This window comes from Triturus cristatus, chromosome 6, assembly GCF_964204655.1.
Source record: "Triturus cristatus chromosome 6, aTriCri1.1, whole genome shotgun sequence".
NCBI lineage: Eukaryota > Metazoa > Chordata > Amphibia > Caudata > Salamandridae > Triturus > Triturus cristatus.
This window is the reverse complement of record NC_140589.1, coordinates 387167661-387195197: the sequence shown is the minus strand read 5'-3', so window position 1 is coordinate 387195197 and position 27537 is coordinate 387167661. Positions and strand designations below refer to the sequence as shown.

The following is a 27537-nucleotide window of genomic DNA, read 5'->3' as shown; positions in this document are numbered from 1 at the left end:
CTACTACAAATGAAGATCTCCCATTCAGCCTAGCGCTGACTCACCCTGCCCTCTCTGGAGCCACACCCACCTAACCAGCCCCTGTCACTCCAAATCTAGACATGCAATCCACATCAGGCAGGCAGACACATAGCACACACATAGCACACAGAAACGCCAACTTCTAAAACTGGCATTTCTAAAATAGTGATAATAAATCTGCGCACACACTATTTGTCGCTACCCGGACATGTCACACACTTAAGGTACATGTCCTACCTTCTACCTACAATGCAACCTGCCCATAGGGCAAGCTAGGGCCTACCTTAGGGGTGACTGTCAAGCAGTAAAAGGGGGGTCCCAGACATGGCACACACTTTAGGTGTCATGTCACAGCGGTAGTAACACTGCACGCACAAGTCCTGCAATGGCAGAGGCCTGAGACAGGTTTGAAAGGCTACTTTGGTGGGTGGCGCAATCAGCGCTACAAGCCCACCAGTACCATTTAATTTACCGGCCCTGGGTATCTGAGATATCACTTTACCAGGGACTGACAGGTAAATTAAATATGCCAAATAGGTGTAGACCGATCTTACCATGTTTACCACAGAGAGCACATGCACTTTACACTGGATAACTGTGCTAAAGTGCCCAGAGTCCCAAAACCACTGACACCATGTCAGAAAAATGGCAAGGAGGAAGGAAAAAAGTTCAGGGATGACCCTGCAAAAAGGGCCAAGTCCAACACTGACTTACAACACTGACTTTTTCCCCTTCATGCTTCTAGTTCTAGCAAGCATTACACCAAGCTGCAGGGTTAAACAATTTAGCCTTCTGAAATTGAGTTTTCATTTCTTTGTCAGCATAGAAATTCTACTGGCAGCCTATATAACGCAAGGAGTCCAATAACTTCAAATCCATTAGACCCTTTCTACAGCCATTGGGAATTTGTTGACACTCTGAATTAAGTCCTGCTAATTCTTTGGTTCTCCTACCTGAGCCGCCTCCCATAGATGGTTCACTGACAAAATATCGACCCCCAAAATATCTCCATACCAAAATATTGTGACCAAAATATCAATGTTATTATACATTATACTTAGAATGGTAAGTGCAAAGATATCGGGGAAAAAATATCTCTCTGACCAACCCCCCCATTAACCAGCCTTTGTAATGCAGCGGGCGGTCTTCCACGGACTAATGGCGGTGGGACCACCACCGACGGCCTGACGATGGCGGCCCCACCCCATGTAATGAGGCCCAATATGTGTGAATTATTCTCTCCCGTTAGGAGAGCACTTGACTAGGTACATCTTCTTTCGTCTCTCATAAACACAGCAGACACTCACATGGCTGCATCATGTATTATGCCACCCATGAGAGACCATTCAAAATGGAACTATATGCCTGCCATTGCAACCTGTGTAAGTTGGTGCATGCACCACTTACTAAAGATATAGGTGTACTATATCTAAGGGTCACTGCACTTAAAATCTATGTCGCCCCTATTGCAGGCTTTAACAATCATGAGGTCAGGGTGCTTGGTTCTAACTGAGAGGGTGCTCCTGCTTGAACCCCTGCAACCTACGGAGTCCATTCTCCCAGGTTGTCAGTGAAGCAGCCATATACTATATAGAGGGGCATTGTGTGACCGCAATGACCATCTTGAAAATGGCTGCAATGAATCCTATCATGTTTGGTATCAAACAAGTTGGAATCATACCCCCACACCATAAATGGTGAGGCACAAAATGGTTGCTGCCGACCAGAGACACATTTCTGCCATCCTGCTGCTGAGCCAGGCTCGAGCAGAGGAAGGCGGAACAATAGGCATCCTGTCACAGGGAGCTGTGAACACCTCCCATACAGGATTTAGTGTATTAGGGCTGGCTGGATGCGCTTGCCCGAGCCATAAAGTCTGCATGAGGAGCACATTTGGGTCCTGGTGCATAGTTCAGGTCAATCCAGTCCTGGGAGCTGTTGGCTCCCGCTCTAGTGTGAAACTTGACAAAGGACATGGGAGTAACCTACCCCCTGTCCAGACCCTCCCCAGGGACGATCCCCTGAATCTTCCCAACCCTTTCCCTAGGGTACTTAAGGGCTTACCTTGGTGTAGGTCTCTAGATTCGTCGTGAACAAGATTCAGAACTGAACCACTGCACTTCCACCGTCTGGGCACTCCGGACTTCACTGGACTCCGTTTGGGCCTGACTTTGTCTCCCTTTCATGACGGCTGCCTTGCCTGTGCCTGTGCACCATAAAGGATCCGTACAGGACCTGTGGAGCATCCAAGACACTTGAAAATAAGCTCACTTGAAGTGAAGGAGTCACTTCCCTGCATTCGCAGGCACCTCAACACTGCTGACCGGTCTGCTGATCCCGAGCTCCTGCGGACTCCGAAGGGTTCAACAATGCAGGTGGTGGTTAGCTACATCTCCCGTGGCCCGAGCTGCCCTCTCACCAAGTCTGAGGTCAGAATCCCTTGTGGGGGCTGCATTTACCGAACCCTTGTGCACCATGTACTGTTTCAAGTGCATATGCTTGCTGGCAACTCTGCAACACGTGCTTTGGGCTCCAAGTACCCCCAACCTCCAGCAACTACTTCCACCAAGATCTTCAGCCACATCACCTCGTGGGCACCGTGGCCTGCTCCTTTTGGTGAGCTGCTCAAGGTCTTCTCACGACTCCTGTACCTCCAGTCCAATTAAGGGTCATCTTTGTTTTCCTTGGGCTCCCCTGAGTGCTCTGGGCCTACCCTGACTCCCTTGGTTGTGGTGTGTCTCCTTGCCCTTCTGGTCTGAACCGTGCATCTTCTTGACTTCTTATGTGGGTTGTATTTGTCAAGGCTTGTTGGTGCTCCCACTGGACCCTACCCGTCAGCACTCGACACCCTTCGTGGGACAGCTCGCATATGAGTCCTGGTTGTCCTCAGCTTTGCCTGGTCCTCGCAGCTGCAGAGTCAAGGTCACCGTCATCTATCCTGAAGCACCCGACATCGGAGGGCATTCGTCTTCAAAGTGTCCTGGGCACTCCAAAATGACATAGACTCTGTCCCCTCTGCTTTCAGGTACTCCTCTCTACGAACCCACATTTGGATTCCAACTGACTCTTTCTCTTCTTCCACAACAGCACTTTCCTGAAGTCCCCCATTGGGTTCAACTGCGGTTTCCGGTGCCACTTCAAATCTATGCACCTGGCTTCGCTGGGATAGGTAACATGGGTACCCTGATATCCACGGATGGGGTGGCTCTCCAACCTTCTGTCTTTCACAGGGTTTCTTCTGGGGTTACTGGGAAGGGCCCCTAATCTTTCAAATTCCAACCAGGACTTGCACATAGACTTGTACAGATCATGCAGTCGTATTCTCACACTGCACACGGTCTCCGTGGGGTCCCTATCTACTCCCCTTGGGTGTTTCCTTGGGGTCCCAGCAATTCTACATCCTCTCGACATTGTCCTTACTCGAGTCGTGGTTCTCATACCACTTTTTTAGTATATGGTTTTGCCCACCCCTGGGGCCCACTGTGTATCAGTGCTATTTACTGTTATTTCTTTGCTATAGTATTGTGTGCTTTGTGTCTATCTCCATGTCGGAGATATTGTAATGTACTAGAGAGTATTATATAATAACTATATAATTTCATACATACTATGTGTGGTTCCTTTTCATTTAATCTATACTGTAAGATTGCATTCTGGTAAAACAAGCTGATTTACACTCCTTCAAGACTAAGCCTGAAGGCTGCTCCTAAATCACCATAAGGCTTGTCTGGACTGGTGCAAGGTGCCCACTTATATGAGTGAACATCATATAGCAGACTAGCCTCCCACACTGATGCTTACATCCTCGAAATGCTGAGTGAAAGCTGTCAGAAATTCATGGCTGTACTTTGTGCATGCTTACCTAAACCCCTCTGAAGTTTGTATTTATTCCATGCCTTGCAACCACACTTACAAATGAAAAGCATCTGTGCCTCGCCATATCACCACATCCAGGACTTGATTCAAGCCTTCTGTGTCCCAGTGGCCTTCATGTGGTCATACTACATCACCTGGCTATCTTTTCTGGAATTTCCCTGTTCAAATGCCCTAATATGTTAGTTAAAATACGGGGGCAAACCCCCTCCTTTGAATCCTGCTTTGCCCTGCTTTTCCTTGTGACTGAAAAGGTTTCTCAATTAGGGCATTATTATTAGTTAAGACAATTGAACAAAATCACACTTGTGTATTGTCAATTGATTGTTAGAAAAGCAAGAACCTGGTGTGGTAGTACCGGTTGATCTGTTCCTAATGGAAAAAACAGATTTGCATGTGGTTACTTCCCCTCTAGAGAGGGGCTGTGGGGGGAAAAGTTGGAGAGCAATTGGGTCTGAACAATTATTAGTGGCAGGGACGTTTGGTAGGGCTGTGCATCTTTTGTTGATTTTTTTCTTAATTGGTTGTTTGGATTAGCATGTTTAGGTCCTGCATTTACAATGGGACCCCTATATATCTGCCATTAAGTGAACGTGGCAGACTCATGCAAGCTATTCATTCTAAGGGGCCGATTACAATGTTGTTTGTAAACTGTTCCGAACAAATCGGCCTCAGAATCGTTTCCAAACGAATCGCATCCTGCGAATCTGAATGACTGATTACGATGCTTCCCAACATCGTTCGTTCGGACTCGGATTGACTTCAATGGGAGCCTGTGTTTGGAACGAGAACAAAGGCTCCCATTGAAAAAAGGGGTAGTTGAGGAAAACCTTACACCCTGTGGTGGGCACCCCATGGGGCCTGCCGCATTGAGCATGGTTGGGAAGAGGGTCCTTTGGCCACCGCGACAGGCCCCAATCAGATGCCTCCAGGTGAAGGGGGCCCACACTGGGACCCCAAAGTCAGATTCTGACAGCCGTTTCGTGTCGGACAGACCAAATTGAAACGGCTGTCTGAATCGGTCATCGTGATCGCTCTTTCAGAAACCGTGTCTGAGAATCGTTTCCGAATGAATCGGATCCTGCAAGTCCGAATGACCAATTACGATGCTTCCAAACATCGGTTGTTCGGACTCGCATTGACTTCAATGAGAGCCTGTGTTCGGAATGAGAACACAGGCTCCCATTGAGAAAAGGGGTGGTTGAGGAAAACCTTGCACCCTGTGGTGGGGTCCCCATGGCGCCAGCCACATTGTGCATGGTTGGGAAGAGGGGTCCCTTGGGTACCACTACAGGCCCTAATCAGACACCTCTGGGTGGAAGGGGGCTCGTACTGGGCCCCCAAAGCAAGATTCTGACAGCCGTTTTGTGTTTGACAGACCAAATTGGAATGGCTGTCCGATTCGGTCATCTTAATCGCTCGTTCAGAAACCGTGTCCAAAGAGCTGTACGATTCGGCTCCTTAAGACACAGACTGTCCGAATTCCTTTCCGCACCGATTCGAACAGCCCAAATGGTTTCTGGGCATCGTAAACAGTAGTTGGAAAATGTGTATGATTCGTTTGGTAACAAGGATTCCAAATTGGATTCTGCAATACCGAATCCCATTCAGAGCCTTTCCGAATGACATTGTAATCGGCCCCTAAGTCAAAACTGTAGCTGGTATAAAGCACTTGGGAGCCAGAAATTTACGAACACTTTGCACCTGGTACACATCACAAAAGTGTTGGGATTTACTTTTCAGTGCAAATCTTGCCCTAACGTAACTCAAAGTAGTTTAATGCACTATTTTGCTTGAAGAAGGCATAATGTTGGACGTACAGGAGCATTCCCAAGCAACCACTTATGAATTTTCACACAAATCCCTATATATTAACATTGGTAGATGAGGATTTGAATACAAAAATGACACCGCATCAAGGTAGGCACGATGTTGGAGAAAACTATTCTTTCCTCCACACATGTGTGCTATTATTGCTATACTGTGCAGCACACATAGAAAGTGCAAAAAGTGTTAAACTTTGTCAAGGTCAAGCAGAGGAAAACCTATGCTTCAAATCATGCGCACAGCCTGCACCATGGTGCAAGGAATTATCCATTGGCACACAGCAGCCCAAAGTGCACCTGTGCTGAGGGAGAGAGCAACCACGCCATATCTTAGTATATGGAGCTGCTTTGCTTTCACTCAACGCAGCACAAAAACTTTAGCTGCACTTTGTTGCATAAATCGGTCATTTGACATGGTACCTGAATATTGACACAACAAAATAATATGATAATATTGCAAGCACATCTAATTTTCTGTTTGTAAATAATATTAATGCTTAAAATTATCCTAAATTATTATATATAATATTAATTATATGCATTATATTGTATGATTCTGTTTTTAGGTGCGCTTATGTATAAATATAAATTTGAAATGATGTTTGTTTAATTTTGTATACATTTGTACAATTTTATTTTTGTTTGCTTGGTGCATCTTTGGAGCATTGGTGTGTTGGTGTTTTATTAAAAAATATTATTTTATCTGTACATTGCATTTAATTATGGCATGAATTTTCTTTTCTGTCACACGTCACATGTTCTAATATTGATTTTATAAAAAGAATTCTATGTTGTTCGAGTTGAGGGGTTTCTTGGAGGTGGGTAGTGTTTTATTTTAACAATATATTATTTAATGTGATGTTAGTAAGAAATAATTTAATTAATGTAGATGTTTGTTATCCTATTTATTATTTTAAATAGATTAAAAAGTTTGTCTAAGTTCATGTATCTAAATTTGATAAATTATCAAACAGAAAATAACTGGTTTCCGTGGTTGGTTTGATTGGATGGGTAGTTTATTACTATTGGAATATTTTTCAGACTTATTTTAGCTCTGAGACTCATAAACCTATAGCAGAGACGATGTGTTAAACTAGCACTTTTACTGCTCACTTTATGTGCCATATCATGTAAAGTGTCAAAAATATAAACATGAAAAAGGAGGCGATTGAATTATTTTTTTATTTTCAGCAATGATACCATGAATTGCCACAGATTTTTTTTTTTATAGTTTCTGACTTATTCACATTGATATTATGTACAGATTAAATACAGAGTTTATATTGTTACAATGCATCACCATAAAAATACAAAAACAAACAAACAAATTCTATTATATTACATAACTTACTTTCTTATATATTTGTAACATTACATGTTACATTAAACATTAAACATTACATTAATACATAAATAAACAAATTAAACATTACATAAATATAATCAATTGAATAATAGACATACAATAACGTAATTGATCACAATAAAATTAAATAAATTAATTAATTAATAAACATTAACCCGGTGGGCGTCTGCGTCTGTCAGAGCTCACCTTCAGCTTCTCGCTAGTTACCATTATTTGCACAGGAACAGAAGTCGCTAGCTTCCCGACTCCCACTACTAATCACTCAGCCCCAAGAAATGTCTTTGGCTCTAACTGATCAGCAAGGGGGAAGGGGGAAATTGGATAAAATAATAAACGATAGAAGAGACTGGTTCTGGACCTTCTGGTTTTCCTATCTGGAATTCTTCTTCAGCTATCACTCTGCCTTCTGAAGACTCCTAAGGGTAACTAAGCACGCAACAAATTATTATTCCTTCTCTACTCTATTCTGTCTCTTTTCTTCTCTTCTCTTATGATTTTTCTACCTACCCAGAATCCTGAACTCTGTGCCTCTCTTCCTGTTCAACTCTGCCTTTTCTTCTTTCTTGTTATTGATGTCACTAATTATCTGTAAAACATATATCTTTTTATTATACCTATTTATTCTTTGTTTTTAAACATCTTCTAACTTTTTCTCTTTTAAACCTACCATTAATGTTTCTGTGTGTGGCCTTCTCTTTCTTCTCGTGATTTCTCTTCTTTCGTTTCTTGCCTCTTGCTATTCTAAAAACTGTTGTCTTCTAAATTGAGCATTTTGTGCTTTTAACTTTTCCTGTTTGCTTCCTCTCCTTAGGTTACTGTGGAGCTGCTATAACTCTGGTAAGTCTTTCTCCTTACTTTCCTAGTTAACTGTTGGAATTGTCTATTAATTTTTCCTTAGGAACCGTTTCTCAGTAAATCCTATAATGTTCTTCATTTTCTGTTACAGGACTCTGTATGCTGATCTCTGCTGACCTTGGTAAGTGTTATACTTATTGCGTCACCAAACACTGCTTACATTTTAATGTGAACGAATAATCTATCAGTAATTCACTTAGCTTTCTTCGGTTTTCTTTTCAGGTGCGGCTGAAGTCTTCACTCCTTTTTTCCCTGTAGAGACGAGGTGACTCCGTACTCGACTCCCGGTAAATAGCCCACTACGGACTCTAGCGGCTTTTCTGACCTCTTCGGTAAGTATCGGTTTCTTGATTCGGAACTACTCTCTAGCGTTACTCTGGAAAGCTTCTTACTCAAAAAATTCACTTCAGAATTGGGAACACACTTGAACACGTCTTCTCTGAGGAAATGCCTTGGTGAAGTGCGCATTACTTCAGGCGTGCGCGCGTCACATCGTCTCTCTGGATTTGTAAACAACTAGACCGCAGACCCCAGCGCCTGAGCGGCCATCTTGGAATTGCGGGCATGCCACAAACTCGGCCATTGAAGCCCATTCGAAACCGAAACGCCTATTGAACTAAGTTCCTTGCGCTTCGCTTTGGGACTCACATTAGGGATCCTGACAGTACCCCCCACCAAGGGTAGTCCTTCCACTCTGGGCTTGGTTGGATTGCGCTGATAAAAAAGTTTTATTAGCCTAGGAGCATGAACATCTGAATCTAATTCCCAAGACCGCTCCTCAGAACCGTAGCCTTTCCAATCTACCAAATAATACAGTTTACCTCTGACTAATTTTGAATCCAGAATTTCTTTCACCTCAAACTCCACTCCTGTATCTAGCTGTATTGGGTATGGAATCGATTCTTTTCTCAAATTAGGAACTGCCTTCTTCAAAAGGGAAACATGAAACACTGGGTGAATTTTGAATTGGGAGGGTAAAGTCAATTTCTAGGTCACTGGACCGATCTGCTCTGCAATTGGGTAAGGGCCGATAAATCGTGGCTGAAATTTTCGGTTCCCTTTTAGCCTTACATTTTTTGTATTCAACCAGACTTTATCTCCTATTCCTAGTGGAGGAGGTTTCTTTCTTTTCTTATTTGCGTACTTCTTATACTTTTCCTTAGCCTGTACTAGATTCTTTGATGCTATTTCATGTACTGAATTTAAATGAGCTACCAAATCCTTGACTGCTGGGACTGTGAGCTCTACATCTTGCACTGCTGAATTTGGATGTCTACCATAGTTTAAGTAGAACGGGGAATATCCAGTGGACACATTCTTCGCGTTATTATGAGCGAATTCTGCTGTCCACAAGTAGTCCGGCCATTCTCCCTCCTGTTTCAACAAGAACAACCGTAAATATTGCTCCAATTCCTGGTTCACCCTTTCCGTTCGTCCATCCGTCTCCGGATGGAAACTGGTGGAAAAATGAGTTTCTACTCCTAACCCTTTCATAAAAGCCTTCCAGAAATGCGAAACAAATTGGGTTCCCCGGTCTGATATTACGATCTTGGGTATTCCATGTAATCTGACAATCTGGGTACTAAAGTGCCTTGCTAACTGTTTTGCTGTAGGCATTCCCTTTAAGGCCAAGAAGTGTGTCATTTTCGTGTATGCATCTACTATTACTAGTATTGTATTTGTCCCTTGACAGGATGGTAAGTCTGTAATTAAGTCTAGGGTGATTGTATGCCAAGGATGAGGAGGAATGGGCAGGGGTTACAACAACCCTTGAGGAGCGTGCCGTTCTGATTTTCCCTGAGCGCATATCTCACAAGTCTTTACATATTGTTCTATGTCTTTACTCATTTGTGGCCACCAATATTTTCTTTTAATTAGATCTGCTGTCTTGAACTCTCCCTTGTGGCCAGCCAACAGGTGATCATGGCATTCCTGCAAGGCTTGCTTCTGCAATGCTGTAGTCGGCAGATACAATGCACCTTCTTTAAATGGTAATTCATCACGAATTTCTCTTCCAGGTTCTAGTTGCGCCCATTTCTGCATTTCTTCTGGGGTTAGAGCTTGGATTACTTTTTCCTTAAAGTTCAATATATCTGTGGCGCCTATAATCTTGGTATCCGGTATGATCACTTGAGCGCTTAGTGGACTTCTTTCTTCTCCGGTTCCCAACCTAGACAAAGCATCCGCCTTTCCATTCTGTGCACCCGGCCGATAAGTTATCACGAAATCGTAATCGGCAAAGTACAGTGACCAACGGAGTTGGCGAGGTGTCAAGGTTCTGGCTGACTTCAGGAATTTTAAGTTTCGATGGTCAGTGTAGACTGTTACCACGTGGTGGGTCCCCATTAGATAATGTTTCCACTCGTTGAAGGCGTCTTTTATTGCCAGCAACTCTTTTTCCGTAATCGTATAATTGATTTCCGCTGGTGTCAATTTCCTGGATCGATAAGCCACCGGGTGTAACTGGCCCGTTACCTTATTCCTTTGAGAAAGAACTCCACCAATCGCAAGGTCCGAGGCATCTGTCTCGACATAAAATGGCTCCATCGGATCGGCATGAAGGCGCAGTGGTGAACTCTATCTTCAAATCTTTAAAGTCTTGCTCTGCTTCCTCCGACCATTCGAATCGTGTCCTTTTCTTCAGTAGTCGTGTCAAGGGTAGTATTCGTCTGGAAAATTCTCCAATAAATCTCCGATAGAAATTTTCGAACCCAATAAACGCTTGGACTTCTTTCACACAAGTGGGTGACTTCCATTCTTGTACGGCTTGAATCTACCGTTAGTCCATATGAATTCCTGCTGGTGAGATTACAAAGCCCAAGAACTCTACCTGTGAAACTCCAAAAGCACATTTCTCCAATTTGACAAATAGTTTGTTCTCTCGCAGTTTTTGTAAAACTCCTCGAACCTGTGTTTGATGCTCCTGCGTATCCTTTGAGTAGATTAGTATATCATCAATATACACAATTGCACATTGATCAATGAATTCACTGAGCACATCATTTATGAAGTGTTGAAACGCTGCAGGCGCATTACACAACCCATAGGGCATCACCTGGTATTCAAATAGGCCCAAGCGTGTCCTGAAGGCCGTCTTCCACTCGTCTCCCTCTCTCACTCGAATAAGGTGATAATCTCCCCTTAAATCCAACTTCGTGAACATCTGTGCTCCTTTGATCTGGTCCAACAAGACGGAGATAAGGGGAAGAGGATACCTGTTCTTCTTTGTTATTCGATTTATGGCTCTATAATCAATGCACGTTCTCAGCTCGCCCTGCTCCTTCTTAGGCACAAAAAATAGTGGCGAGGACACTGGCGATTGGGAAGGACGTATAAATCCATTGGCCAGGTACTTGTCAATATACTCCCTCAGGTGATGATTCTCTTGTTCCGTCAAGGCGTACACTCGACTGCAAGGCAAATTCGCCCCTGGCTCCAAGTCTATTTTGCAATCGTAAACTCGATGAGGCGGCAGTTGTTCAGCTTCCTGTTCATTGAAAACGTCCTCAAAATCTTGATATCCTTGTGGAATTGTTTGCGTATTTATTACGCACATGGAGACTCCAGCTGAACATAAGGCGTGAGCCGGGTTCTGTTTACTCATTGCCTCGTAAGCCCAAAAACAGTTCTCTCTACAATATGCTGAGTTCATTTCAATTGTTCTGTTGTTCTAATTGATTGAAGGATTGTGCTCTGTGAGCCAAGGAAGTCCCAATATGAGTTGAAATTGGGGGGCATCAATTAAATTAAAGTGTATAGCTTCTCTATGCCCATCTTCTTGAATCAGCTCTACTAACTCTGTGTGACACGTGATTGGCCCTGAGGATAGATTGGTACCATCGATTGCTCGAACTTGTTCACTTCTCGCCTTGGCAATTGCTTGCAGCCCAATCTTAGCCGCGAATTTCAGATCGCAGAAATTACCTGTGGCTCCTGAGTCCACCATCACAGTCACTCCTTTCATTATTTTTTCACAAAAACGGATTGTAAAAGATAAAATCAAATGGGGCGAAGACGACTGTAATGTATTCGCCAGCCGATGTTCCTGAGGAGTTGATTTCTGATTCGCATCCACCTGCACAACTCCTTCTACAGGTGGTGCTGCGAGTTTTCCTTCGGCTTAAATGGACCCTTTGGCTTTCTTGGACAATTTCGCACAAAATGTCCATTAGATCCACAATACATACATAAGTTGTTGGCTCGTCTTTTTTCCTTCTCCTCCTTTGTGAGCGGTCCCCGAATCGTTCCTATTTGCATAGGTTCAGATCCTGTGGTTCCTTCTGTACTCCTTCCTGTTTCAGCCTTAGCTCGGTCGAATCGCGGAACCGTACTTCTGTACTCTCGTCTTCTCTCTCCCCTTCGCTCTCCCTGCCGGAAATCCAGTTCTAGCACTAGGTCTATCAGGGCGGAAATTTCAGTTGGACGATTCGGTATTTGAGCCAAACCATCTTTTAGTTCATCTCGCAGGCCTCGATAAAATATTGCTGTCCTCTTGTTCTCTGGCCAATCAGTCTCCATTACAAGTTTGTTGAATTGAGCTAGATAAGCCACTAAGTCTCTATTTCCCTGCTTCAATTCCAAGAGTTCGTTATCTACTGCTTGAGAGATCTGTCTCCAGTCAAAGATTCTCAGAAATTCTTTCTTGAACTCATCAAAATTCTGCAATAATGGATCATCTTGTGAGACTATCGGCATCGACCATGCCGCTGCATCTCCACTTAAAGATGACAAAATGAAGGCTACCTTAGATTGCGCATCAGGAAAGATAGAAGGGCGACACAAGAAATGAAGTGAACATTGTGTAATAAACACCTGCGCCTTTTGTGGGTCTCCACTAAATCTCTCTGGCGCTGCCAACGGTATCACTGGCGATAAGGAATGGATTACTTGTGTTGTTAGCTTATTTGCGTCTCCCATTGATGTGGTGGGACCCTCCCTTCCAGTTGAATACGGTTGTCTTATCCTCTGTGCTAATTCTGCCGTCTCTTTCCTAGAATTCATGACCTCCTGCCTTAGACTTTGATTCTCTTCCTTAACTCCTACCAATTCCTTTTGTATCGCCTCTAGGACTGACTCTAAGGTCTGTAAATTTATTCCCTCAACCATTTCTTTTCTGTTCGGGTGCAAGATTAATACGTGGGCACTTCACTCTGTCAGAGCTCACCTTCAGCTTCTCGCTGGTTACCGTTGTCTTGCACAGGAACAGAAGTCGCTAGATTCCCGACTCCCACTACTAATCACTCAGCCCCAAGAAATGTCTTTGGCTTGAACTGATCAGCAAGGGGGAAGGGGGAAATTGGATAAAATAATAAACGATAGAAGAGACTGGTTCTGGACCTTCTGGTTTTCCTATCTGTAATTCTTCTTCAGCTATCACTCTGCCTTCTGAAGACTCCTAAGGGTAACTAAGCACACAACAAATTATTATTCCTTCTCTACTCTATTCTGTCTCTTTTCTTCTCTTCTCTTATGATTTTTCTACCTACCCAGAATCCTGAACTCTGTGCCTCTCTTCCTGTTCAACTCTGCCTTTTCTTCTTTCTTGTTATTGATGTCACTAATTATCTGTAAAACATATATCTTTTTATTATACCTATTTATTCTTTGTTTTTAAACATCTTCTAACTCTTTCTCTTTTAAACCTACCATTAATGTTTCTGTGTGTGGCCTTCTCTTTCTTCTCGTGATTTCTCTTCTTTCTTTTCTTGCCTCTTGCTATTCTAAAAACTGTCGTCTTCTAAATTGAGCCTTTTGTGCTTTTAACTTTTCCTGTTTGCTTCCTCCCCTTAGGTTACTGCGGAGCTGCTATAACTCTGGTAAGTCTTTCTCCTTACTTTCCTAGTTAACTGTTGGTATTGTCTATGAATTTTTCCTTAGGAACCGTTTCTCAGTAAATCCTATAATGTTCTTCATTTTCTGTTACAGGACTCTGTATGCTGATCTCTGCTGACCTTGGTAAGTGTTATACTTATTGCGTTACCAAACACTGCTTACATTTTAATGTGAACGAATAATCTATCAGTAATTCACTTAGCTTTCTTCGGTTTTCTTTTCAGGTGCGGCTGAAGTCTTCACTCGTTTTTTCCCTGTAGAGACGAGGTGACTCCGTACTCGACTTCCGGTAAATAGCCCCCTACGGACTCTAGCGGCTTTTCTGACCTCTTCGGTAAGTATCGGTTTCTTGACTCGGAACTACTCTCTAGCGTTACTCTGGAAAGCTTCTTACTCAAAAAATTCACTTCAGAACTGGGAACACACTCGAACACGTCTTCTCTGAGGAAATGCCTTGGTGAAGTGCGCATTACTTCAGGCGTGCGCACGTCACATCGTCTCTCTGGATTTGTAAACAACTAGACCGCAGACCCCAGCGCCTGAGCGGCCATCTTGGAATTGCGGGCATGCCACAAACTCGACCATTGAAGCTCATTCGAAACCAAAATGCCTATTGAACTAAGTTCCTTGCGCTTCGCTTTGGGACTCACATTAGGGATCCTGACAGCGTCCGACGGCCGGGAGCTGTCGGATCTGCGCACGCATGGAATTTTCCCGCACCGAGGGGAAATTCCGGCGGCGCCCAAAGGGTTAAACATTGCATGTTTCTTAAATGACTTACATGTTTCTTTCGTGACTTCCTGTATTAAAAAAACAAGAAGACGTGATTGGCCAAACTATTCAGTAGGCAAATTACCTGAAGGTAGTGCTTAACCAGATGGGGGAGCAAGGTCAAAGGCCTGCTGATCCTCCTAACTTAGCCCTAGGCTTAATAATTAATGTTGTCATACTCCTTCAAAGAATGTCAACGTGTTTTGGCCTGCAAAGATTCAAGGCCTCCACAGGACCAGGGAAGTCAAGGAAACAAAACCTCAGAACTGCCCTACTTGTACCCTTAGTGCATCATTCTGTGGTTTGAACAACACCAAACACAACAACATTGTCATAGTCAACTAGCCTGTGCTCTTGACTATGCATGAAGCCTGGCACCTGGTGCTGCTCATGAGGTGGAAATGATCCTCCTTCTCCTCCTGGTGCATGTGCTCTAACAGCCACTCCTGAGTGAGACCATATGAGGAATATATTCAAAACAAGTGTGCCGTATCAGGTAAAGTAAGCATTGCAAGTGCTACTTTAATACACCATTTCGGCTGCAGTTTTGGGCTCCCTGGTGTCTTTGATACTTAAAGAGCTGAATCAGTGCTATTTTATAACTTCACGTCTGGGAGACTGCCTATCAAGCAGACACCTGCACTGGTTTCTCGATGGTGCTTCGACTACACATTGAAATCTCAGTAGAGTATGTCAGGTTAATATAATTAAGTTTTGCTGAAATATAGCGACTGACAATAATACTCCATACAGTTTCTTATGGTTGTAAGACAGCCTTTGAACACGAATGCCAAAGGTTTCAGCTTTCCATCCACAAAAAGTAGGATATATTAGTTTTTTTTATATTAAAAGTCAGCCAGAGGGCCAACTCGAAATAGCCAGACAATTAAAACAGAACCTGATAAGAAATATGTGCCAGTGTTTAGTCTTGGTGGATTTAGCTTCGAGTGATTACCACTTTAGCACTTCAGACATAGGGATGGTTATGCATATTTAGAGATGTATCTACTTGAACAACATTGAAGTAGAGTTTGAAACTGTAGAAATATGGCATCTGTGTTATGTATGCATGTATGTTGTATTTCTGTAGTGTGGACGTAGTCAAAAGGCAGCAGTTACAAGTATAAAATTGAGTGGAAGACTCCCTTCTTCATGATGAACTGGATCAAAGTGAGGTTCTTTGGTCCCACTTTTATACACTTTTTTATTTTTTAGAATTCTTATAGAGTGTGTCATTAACTCGAAGGTCTCTTGGCGCTATCATAACAGGAAAGTAGTACTGAAGTTGAAGGTTGCACTTATGTGTCAAAAGCCTACTGCACTTATGTGTCAACAGCTAAGACCTCCAGGTCTTATCTGGAAGGGCATTCCATTTCTTTGGGCCCAGTGTTGAAAGTCTGAATACTCCAGTCCTTATTCTTCAAATAAGACGTGGACCCCCTTCCAAAAAGTCTGCATAAGATTGGATTGGTCCTCTTTCAAATGCCCTCAGATTGATGTCTATATGCAGCTTTCATGTAAGGCGATATTTCTCACAGCAAGTAGTAGTGGGGCTGCTTCCAAACTGGAGCACCCACAATGTGGATACAATAAAGTGTGAGAATTCCCCAGCCGCTTGACTTCTGCCTCTCTGAAGCTGAGCAGTAAATAGGGACAGAAGAAAGGGCAGACCTGATGTTGAAACTTTCTCACCTTGAACAACAGACACTACAGCCCCATCCTTCCCCTACCATCAGACAAATGGGCGTACACAGAAAGAACTAATTAGCAGCCCCCTTGCAAACAAAGTCTTCTTGGAATTCCTAAAGGTACTCTGTCTCCATACTCCTCACTTCAGTATCTGGATTGCCACCTTCCTGCCACAGGAATGCAGGCGATACAATTCCAATGTCTGCAGAAGCTGACCTCATCCACCATCATGTGCCATTCTAAACGGGGGACATTCAAAATGGACCCCACTGACTTCAGTACTGAGACACTTACACACAGAGTCCTAGTACTACACAAGTCACTCACTCATACAGTATATGCACATGCACTCACCATACATACTGGATGATAGTGATCCAGCAGAAATGGGGCAAATTTACAGATCCTCCCTGCGTAACAGGTCCATCACCACACTTGTTCACACACACACACACATTCATTGGTGGGGCCCATAACACCAACATTCACACTTACGCACTCGTATCTGCACGCAGGAGAATGATGAATCCGCTGGACATGTGGGGGAGCACCTTATTACCTATAGGGAGGAAAAGTTATTTACAGAATATACATTTGCATCACCACCTATAGGATCCTAACCTTAACATCAAGACACTCCACCACTTGGTCGACGGACCAATTAGTTGGACTGGTTGATGGTGATCTAGAACCAGCTAAAACACATTTAAGCATCAGAAAACCTATAGTCACTTGATCGACAAACCACAAACTCATAAATTTGGTCAATCAATTACTTGTTTATCTTAAAATTTTTGGCAATTAATATTAACATTTTGGTCAATCAAATTTTATGTTTTTAATCAATCAACACGAATCGCATGAAATTTTATATTTACCTATTCTTGCTATCGGGACTTTTCTAATTCAATTGGCTCTGCATAAACCAAATTTTGGCTGTTCAATTGTCCCAATAAAACAGGCAAAGGCTCAAAGTCCGGAAAGTTCTTTGCTCAGCACGCTACAGTCCCAAAGATCTCCAAAGGACCATTAAGCGTGCAAGCATCTGTCATCGCCTGTAGGGCCGGTAGAGGTGTGCGATCTGCAATCGATCTCCATACTAAACTTCTCCCTATTCTACTGCCCTTTTTATAATACATTTCGGGATGATTTGAAAACATCCTTAGACAAAGAAGGCAGATGATTGGATATTTGGAAACGTCCGATTTTATATTTCTTGAGGTTCTCATGGATTTTGCTGGTTCACTTCCTCTGTCCATGTGCCCTTATGCCACAATGTAAAACTTTGCTTGTATGTCCCAATTGTTCATTTAGACCAGATTTTACTGACTGAAGTTTGGCAGTCCTCCATGTTCCTATCCTTGACCAGGAACACTGTGCCTTGGGGTCGCTTGGAGGTCTACGGAGCCATCCGAGTCTGCGCAGTAGGCATCGCGCTCACGAGACGGTGGCCACTTACGAACTCCATTTTGGACGCTATGATTTGGTAGGCCCAAATGCCAAAGTAATAAGAAATGAAGATTCTAATGTTAACCCCTCACTAATCCCTTTATGTATTAGTATTTTCCTAGCCTTTAGCAACATTTAAAGCAATAAAACTCACCTTTCGGTCCAGAACGGGAACGCAAACATCACAAAAGTGACATAAATCATGCGATACTCTATTACCACACATACTACTATTAATATGCGTACCATTGTTAGTTATTTAGGTTATTCTGCCATGCAAATAGCAATAAGTCCCACATGTAATTGGTGTTTACAAAAGGTGCGAACGATTGATTAATTTAACACAGCACACGGTTAATTCAAGTTATTATTTTAGTCGGTTAAATGATTAATATTTACATGCAAAATAGAGGAGGTATACAACATTTTGTTTTATCTGCTGCATCAATAGCATGACATTCTAGGTTTCCAATAACAGCAGAAATTTACACAAGAGGAGCTAGTAGGCCACACTCTCACAGACACAGACTTAAAATGCTGGTTTAGTAAATTATATCACAAAACACAGTATTATGCCACCGCCGCTTTATGTGCTGAACCCTGGGTAGGGAAGGTTGTCCTCTGTCCACTATGAGGGCACACTTGTTGCACCCCTCCAGGTCACAGGACAAGTTTTGGGTCTTGCATAGTAAACTGCAGACGTATGTCTCTGTGCACACGGTATATTTGATTAATGTCAAGGCTAAAATAAAAATGAGACTACCCAATATAAATCTAATTGGACATTTTGAGCAGGGATGCACACGGTTATAATGCAGGGGAACATTCTCGTTCCAGCAGATACAAAATTACATTTCATTTCTACAATGGTATTAACATATCAACATTGGCCAGAAAGCATATACTGAGAATTAACTTTTCCACAATGAATCCCATTTGGCAAGTTTTTATATCTCTGAAACACATGATATATTTAGAATTTTCTCATGGTCCTGTCTTCAAAATCATAGAAACATCAGGAACATACAATATCATAGTCACACACGGATCAGAGTTTCAAACTGTTTGTGTGTGTTTATGTACGTAGGGGGTTTATATGGAGTTACCCTATCCGCAAAGCAACAAAGCTGAGAGCAAAAGGGGATTGAGGAGTATCGTTAGATGTGCCTGTTAGATATTTCTCTTCATATTCACAGTAAGATAATGAAAAACTAGCACAGTGGAGAAAGATGATGCGATGCTCTGAGTGGAAATGTGACATTACCTCTGATTATAGGATCAGCCAATCGATGTGACTCAAGTTATTTCATATTTGTTAGAACAATAGAAATGCATATCTTGTTATATAATAATATAACTCATTATATAATGCATTATTTACATATTTATATATTTTTTCTTTTCAGATTCAAATGACCAACAAATGCTGCTCTCCCTGTGACAAGGTAGAACAATTTTATGCTTTTATGAGAAAATATATCTTCATAACCATGAAATTACCATCTATATTACCCTTTGTTTCACAATGAAATGGTTTTTAACAGAGACGCTGCAAAGTGTGTACAAGGTATCAGGTGTAATGTGGCTTTCTATACCGTTATTTAAACTATGTGACTAAATCCTGCTATTAATATTTTTCCATCCTGAGTTAGTAAGAAAGGGAAAAGGTAAAAAGAAGAGATCACAGTGAGGAAATATGAATTTTGTGATCAGTTATGTCCCCTATCGTAGACCCCAACGGCTCCATGTGCATGCTATGAATACATGTATGTTCCCTCCAGTTCCAGTTTTGAAGACGCAAATACATGTGCGTCCACCATCAACATGTCCTCTTTCAGATCCGCCATGAATGGGTCAGATATTCCATTCCTAAGTATGAAAGGCCACCGACTTTATGTGGTTCACTTTCCACATTTTACAGATTCAGGCGAGTAGGCCCTGAATTCTGTCATCAAGCCTTTTCCTGTCTTCTGCCTCTGAAAGCTCCAGTCTGAGCCTGCATCTGTATCTATGAACTTTGTCCTACTCCCTGCGCGGCTAACGGTGCCTGATCCAGCCTGTGGCCTGCCAAAAACTGTATTTCACCTTCAAGATTATCTACTCCGCTCCTCATCCGATGCATTCCTGTCTAGTAGTTTAGGTAAACATTCCTCCAGCTACCGTGCAAAGGGCCAGGCCTCGCTGTCCTCATGCAAGTAATTCATGGCCCTGTTACCATGGAATATTCCTACCCCCTCGCATCTCATGTAGACACTTAGACGCTTGTACACGCACTAACAGTCAGTATAGAATAGATTCTATCCTAGAGACCTTTCCTTTTGGATAACACAGTTCTTTAAACATAGGATATCAGATATGATTTGGGATTAGGTTGACATAACCCCCAGACTTTTGTCTCCACATGTAAAGCTAAATGTCAAGTCCCCTTCACCCTCTAGTTGCACGTCAATCACACGTCATGCGGCTGCGCGCGCATCTCTGCCAAATATTTCTGCTGACATTGCAGGATTCTTTCATGGATCCACCCACTTGTGACATCATGTATAATGACGTTTATTAAATTACGCCAATATGACCACCTTTATTAGTTACGTATGCACATTTTATCTGTATTATCAGCTGTTACGCCTCTTGCATCTGTTTCACTGTAATGCATTTTCCTATAAAACCGATTATCTGTCAATAATGTATGCCCTTCCTTCCTGAACTTTCGTGGTGATGGAATAGAAGCCTACAATTCGAATTGTATTCCTTTGTATAGGAATAAAGCCTTTTAAAACCTCTAATACCACGGATTCTGCCTCTTATATTTACTGAGTTATTCTTACTAGACTTTACCGCATAAAAAATAGTACCGGTAATGAAATATTTACCACATAAATTGGCGCCCGAACAGGGACACTTTCTCATCTCACGCGCCGGAGGTGCGTTGCAGGCCCGGTCTCCTGCCACAGCTGAACGGACAAAAACGCGTACCTGCAGGATTTCCTGTATCTCCCTCCGGCCAAGCGGGGGCGACTGAGGCTGCGATCAACACCCAGACGAGGCGGTGAGAAGTGCGAAGTATCCCGACCAGAGCCTAGCTGAGAGAGCAAGATCCGAGGTATACAGAGGCCCACCAGGTTCCGAAGTTCCGAGTCCAGTCGAGTCGAGTCCAGTCCGGTCCAGTTTCAGTTCCGTTCCGAGGCCTTCCGTTCCGAGCTACCCGGTGAGTACCATTACCGGGGAGGCATTTTACGTGCACATAGTCTGTGCCGGTCAAGACGGGTTTGGGTACACAAATCCGGTCTGTACTGTTTCAGCAGTGTATCTGTACTGTTTAGCAGTATATATAGTATGTCTTGCATATAAATAAGTATTATCTAGTGTCAGTATTATGTCAGTAACTAGTTTTCTATTAGTTATCATCGTTCGTTAAAACTGTTAAGTGTTAAAATGTTTTAATACGTTCTATATATTGTGGTGTGAATGACTGTTCATTATTGTGTTCCTTGTATAAAGTGTGTTCTAGTAATAAGGTCTAAAAATGCCGCTCTTTTCGAAACTAAGACAGATCAAAACTAGAAAAGGTGTACTCGAAGAAGCTGTTCCCATCCCACCAAGGGATACTCCAGGGTACTTTATGTATCATAAGCATGGCCTAGATGCCGTATTATTTCTTGATTTATGGGTGGACTACACCAAGGATTTGCCAGAAAATCAGAGATGGCCCGCAGCTGGGACCTGGGATGCAGATAGCATCATGAGAGTAGAAGAAGAATTATGGAAAAAGAAAGCCAGACAGTCACAGAAAGATGCCATTGAATTATGGCGTAAAGAATCATATAGACGTACAGAAAAAGCACTCAGACAGGAAGAGAAAGGTAGAGAGAATTCAAATAAAACTCGAGAAAATCTATTAATTGAGGAAGGTACCCGAGTAAACTCAGAACAAGTAGATAGACAAAGAAACACTCTTATGAATGGTATGTATCCTCTTCTGGCCGAAGGGTTACCTAAGGCTACCCCGGAAATACCAAAAGACTTAACTCCTCCATTGCTCCCGATAAAAGCACATCCCAAAACACATCCCAAAACAGCAAAGGACGTTTTCCTTTCCTCCTATTTAGACGACGTAGCTCCCGAGTATGCTAATGCCATACCACACATACCGCTTGCCGATGGTGTTCAACACCAAGAGCATCCGTCTGTATCCCCGCGACTACAACCTCCTACACAAGTTCCCACAGGTCCGTCTGTGTCTACAGTTTTTCCCACATCTACAATCTCTATCCTACGTCCAACGAATCCTTTCGTGCCTAGCACCTCAGATGGTGCTACAGGAGGTACGACAGACATGTTTGCCACACCGCCGCGAAATAAACAGACCCTTAGAGATTTAGCACTCCAACGTACACCCCAATTAGCGCACATCCGACATGTTTAAAGAACAGCTTGTGGATTGTAGATACGATCCAGTGCCAGGTAGACAGGACAAATTGCTCATATCATCACTACGTATACGACGAGCTACATTGTATTTAATGACGATACCAGGAATGGTTGAACACCTAGACAATATATATCGCTTTGTCCAAACAGGGCGAGGTCCAGAAAGTATTAACGAAGCTATGGAATACCAGAAAGTGGATGTACAAAGACAACTACTACGTTTTTTCATAAATTGTGTAATTAGGAATCAAGACAGGCCCGGGGCAGATCATGATACCATGCAAAGACTTGTCAAATGGGGTCAGAACATATCAGAAGAAAAACATGATAGACAGGCGTGTATAATCGCCATGTGTCGAAAGATCCGCAAGGAAGTAGAACGAATACATAAAGAAAGACGAGAAACAGACGGAGTAGAATCAGAAGAAGAGGAGGAGCAAGAATCAGAACAATTAGAGACGATAGCTTATGTAGGTAGAGGAAGACCCCATAATAATACTAGAGGCTTTAATGACCCGATACGCCCGATACGTCCAGAACATAATAGACATTTTCAAACCCCTATGTTAAATACAAAATCCCCTGAACACCTATTCCAAGCCGCGGATAAATTACTCCGAGATCGAAGGGGGTACCACATGCTCGATTCCCTGGATGAACAAGAATTAGCCAGGTCAGCAGTACAATGGGCTGACAGTCCCAGCGACTATAATGATGATGTACTTGCACACACGTTTCTGAATCTTGACCCATACGAACAGCGTTTAGCTAGTATATACATGATTCAACACCTCCTTATATTGTATATAAGCCAACACTCCGATCCAGGACCCTTACCTGACATATTGACAGAACTACTCACGAATAAATGGAGAGGGTCAGGTACTGATTTAATTAATGAAATTCTAGAATTTCGAAACCAGTATATAGCTTTCGTATGCCCAGAACACGTTCCAGTTCCCATTATGGGAAGAAAAATGTATCACATAGATAGACAGAACGCGTTACGCGAAGTACACCCAATCAGAGGTGACGGTAATAACTTTACACGCGTGTTTGTATATACGCCTATAACTAAACTGGAATTATTAGAAATGAAGAAAGTAGTACCCAGCCATGACAAGGATCCAGCAGGTTTCCACCGTGAAATAAAAGACATGTTACTCATGGGAGAGTATACCTACCCCGACATTATGAAAATATTAAAAGTCCTATTACCCGCCGGTGTTTATGAGAAACTCAAAGAAAAGGAATGGGAGGTGGGAGACCAAAAGATAGATTGGACAGCATTAGAAAATGAAGAAAGGGCCCGAGCTGCAGGAGCAGGACTTGGGGAAAAGACTACAGCACTAGCAGGACTACTAGTGCAGGTACTGCCACGTTTATTAACTACGAAAAAGGAAGACTGGGGTGCAATATCAGCCTGTAAACAAAAGCCGGATGAAGACACTAGTGATTTCTATTCCCGATTTGAAAAATGTTTTGGTATAAATAGTGGCATAAAAGCCAGTAGTGAGTCATATCCACATCTGTTTGTGACAAAATTAGTTGAAAATTCTCTGCTACAAGTCAAGAATAGAGTATTGAAATTCGAAAGTACCTGGCAAGGTAATACCCCATCACAGATGTTACAGATGTTACAATATCACCACAATAGAATTAGAGAAGAACAAGAACACGAACAAAGACGTATGAAAGATACGAAAATGAAAATGCTTGTTGCTCAGTCAGTCCCAGCTGATGGTCATCAAAAGGGTGATTCCGCAGGTCCTACGAAAGGGACATGCAACTATTGTAAACAACTAGGTCATTATATACACGATTGTCCAGTCCTGAAACATAATATTGCTACAGGTAGAACCCAGGAGAGACCACGTCCACCTAGACAGGATCAGAATCAACAACAAATCCCTCAGCATGCACAACCTAGGTTAGCTCCGCAACAACTAGCTCCGCAACAGGGAGCTCCACAACAGACCGTAGCACCACCACAAGCGCAGCCTATTGCTGCAACACAAGCAACAACACAACAGATGTATCAGTATGCACAAGCAGACTATCCCGATTATCAACGATATACATGAAATAGCCTAGAGAGGGAAGTTGGCTTACCCCTTATTGAGGTTCCTGTAGACCAAGAGGGACCTTATGTACATAGTGAATTATTAGGGGAAGACAGAAAGTTTTTACTTGATACAGGGGCAAGCAGAACAACTATAAGACGCAGTGAAGTTCCAGGGGTACCCCTCTCAGGCTCACAGAATATTTCCCTTGGATTCTCAGGAAAACCCATAATTAATGACGTAACACAACCTCTTCCACTTACGATTGGTCCATTAACACGTACTACAGATTTATTGCTTACTAAATCATGTCCAGAAAACTTGTTAGGTATAAAAACATTGAAAGCTCTAGGAGCTATAATATGTTGTTCTCCGGAAGGAGTACGACTATTTCTACGTGACTTCAAAGGTCACTACGTGTCAAGAGATATGGATCACCGATTACAGAATTTACCTTCACATTTATGGGCACAAGGCCCCACTGATGTTGGTTGCATGAACATTACACCATATCGAGTTACACTAAAAACAGGAGTAGTACTACCACGAATGCGACAATATAAGTTACCACCAGATGCTGTAGTGGCTTTGCTGCAAATCATTGACGAACTCATTGCACAAGGAGTGGTTGTTGAAACCGACTCCAATGTATGTAATTCCCCGATAATTCCGATTCTTAAAAGAACGGATCCAAAAGCACCACCAGTATATCGATTAGTTATTGATCTGCGCGAATTAAATAAATGTATTGTACCACAATACCCTGTGGTCCCAGATATCTCTTCATTACTAACAGCCATTGACTCGGAAGCAACGTTCTTCACTGTAATTGATCTCAAGAATGCTTTCTTTAGCGTCCCAATAGATCCGGAAAGTCAATATCTGTTCGGATTCAGTTTAAATGGGCGAAGTTTTAAATTCACACGCGCACCTCAAGGATTTACAGAAAGCCCCAGCATCTATAGCCAAGCACTGAAACGAGAACTTGACAGTATCCACATGCCCGTTAACACTGCCTTGCTTCAATACGTCGATGATCTGCTGATCACCGCCCGAAGCGAACCTGAATGTGAAAAAGCGTCACTGACGGTTTTGAAATTCCTGGCCGACAAGGGGCACAAGGTGTCCCCTTCTAAGCTGCAATTCTGTGTCCAGCGAGTTGTTTACCTTGGGCACTCGCTGTCCAAGGAGGGAAGGCAGCTTACACCCGACCGCATCCAGTTAATCGCTAACATGCCACCACCCAAGACACAAAAGGAGGTGCGGGCTTTTATAGGCCTCACTTCATACTGTAGGCAGTGGATCCCTCAATATGCATTTCTAGCAAAACCACTCATCCAGTTAACAACACAGGAGGCAGCCACATCGACTGTCCTCCCTTGGATTCGAGAACATACACACGCCTTTGAAAGCTTAAAGAAAGCTTTATGCCAAGCACCTGTTTTAGCAACACCATGTTACAGTAAACAGTTTACACTCTTTGTTACAGAACGCGAAGGTACTGCCTTGTCAGTACTCACTCAGGAACAAGCAGGATCACACAAACCATGTGCTTATTTTTCTAGTACATTAGATCCAGTAGCTCAGGCTCTTCCTGCGTGCCTGAAATCGGTGGCAGCAACAGCTTTAGCAATCAGACAAAGCGATGCCATAGTGTTAGGACACCAACTGACAGTACAAGTACCACACGCAGTAGAGGTTCTTTTGAACCGCACACAAACACAACACTTGACTATAGCGAGACTCACCGGTTACGAATTGACATTATTTCAGCCACACATAGAAATCAGACGTTGTAATACGTTAAATCCTGCCACACTGTTACCAGTGGGCGGAACAGATCCATTGGCACATGATTGTGTCGAAGTCATTACTATTACGACGAAACCCAGACAAGACTTGACAGATATCCCTTTGTCAGATCCAGACTTGACATTGTATGTAGATGGGTCATGTATGAGAACAAGTACAGGAGAGTTAGTGGCCGCTTACGCAGTCACAACAGACACTGAAGTCATTGAAACAAATTGTATTAACACTTTGTCAGCTCAAGCAGCAGAGCTCATCGCTCTGACACAAGCCTGTATTCAAGCCAAAAATAAGAAAGTCAACATATACACAGATTCACGTTATGCATTCGGAGTCGTCCATGACTTCGGCGTACTGTGGCGAGAGAGAGGTTATTTAACTTCTCACGGTGCCCACATCCAACACGGACCCCTCATTCAAACCCTATTGGACGCGATTCATCTACCCACTGCAATATCGATTATGAAATGCAAAGCCCATACAAAAGTTACCGATATCATTTCTCAGGGTAATGACCTAGCTGACAGAACAGCTAAACAGACTGCTCAGAATCAGACTCACACAACTGACATGACAAAGACAATAGTTCCGACACCAACACATTGCATGACAGTTAAGGATCCCGCCCTTGATGTAATTGACATACAGACACATGCTACACCAGAAGAAATAAAGAAATGGACTGAATTAGGAGGGATCCAAACGGATCAAGGATGGATGACGAAGGAAAAATCTATATGGTTTCTTCCCGACTCCATGGTTCAAGTCATCATTAACACAATACATAGTCCAGCGCACCTAGGAGAAAAAGCTATGCTAGACAGCATTCAACACATTTGGTTCAACAAACACTTGCGAGCAGCTGCTAAACAAAAAGTTCGTACCTGTATGATATGTTGTCAGTTTAATCCAGGTAAAAGCATCCCCGTAGAGCAGGGTGGATTTCAACCTCCCGATCATGCTTTTGAAGTCCTCCAGATGGATTATATCCAGATGGAACGATGTTGAGGATTCAAATATGTTCTTGTAGTTGTCTGTGCTCTTTCCCGTTGGACAGAAGCCTACCCGGTTTCAGATTACACTGCCCCGACTACTGCCAAACAGTTAGTTCGAGAATTCTTCCCACGGTACGGTTTACCACGTGTTGTCTACTCAGATAACGGGCAGCCGTTCTCATCCGAACTAATGAAACACGTTTCCCTTTTGTTAGGCTACCAATGGAAATTTCACTGTGTCCGACATCCCGAGGCAGCAGGTCTCGTGGAACGCCATAATCAAACTCTGAAAATTAGATTGTCCAAAATATGTAGAGAAAAAGGTGTCGATTGGATAGTAGCCTTACCAGTTGCGCTCTTTTACATGAGAATGGTAGCACATTCTCGAACAGGGCTATCCCCGTACGAGGTGATCTTCGGTAGACCACCAAATATGTGGGGGACGCCTATACCTCGCAAAATCACTGATGTTGACTGTAATATGCTGACAGATTACCTGGCTTCCTTGATGTCTGCACTACAATCTTGTCGTTCACAGGTAGCCGCAGCTTTTCCCG

At 42.9% G+C, this 27537-nt stretch overlaps 1 protein-coding gene across 1 annotated transcript in view; it reads left to right on the top strand.

The window, feature by feature from the left end:
• SNTG2 (syntrophin gamma 2) overlaps positions 1–27537 on the top strand; it is a 1181343-nt gene that overhangs the window by 699948 nt on the left and 453858 nt on the right. Inside the window, exon 9 of the mRNA XM_085609593.1 lies at positions 19089–19127. Coding sequence (XP_085465719.1) covers positions 19089–19127 — 39 coding nt within the window. The remainder of the gene's footprint in view (positions 1–19088; positions 19128–27537) is intronic.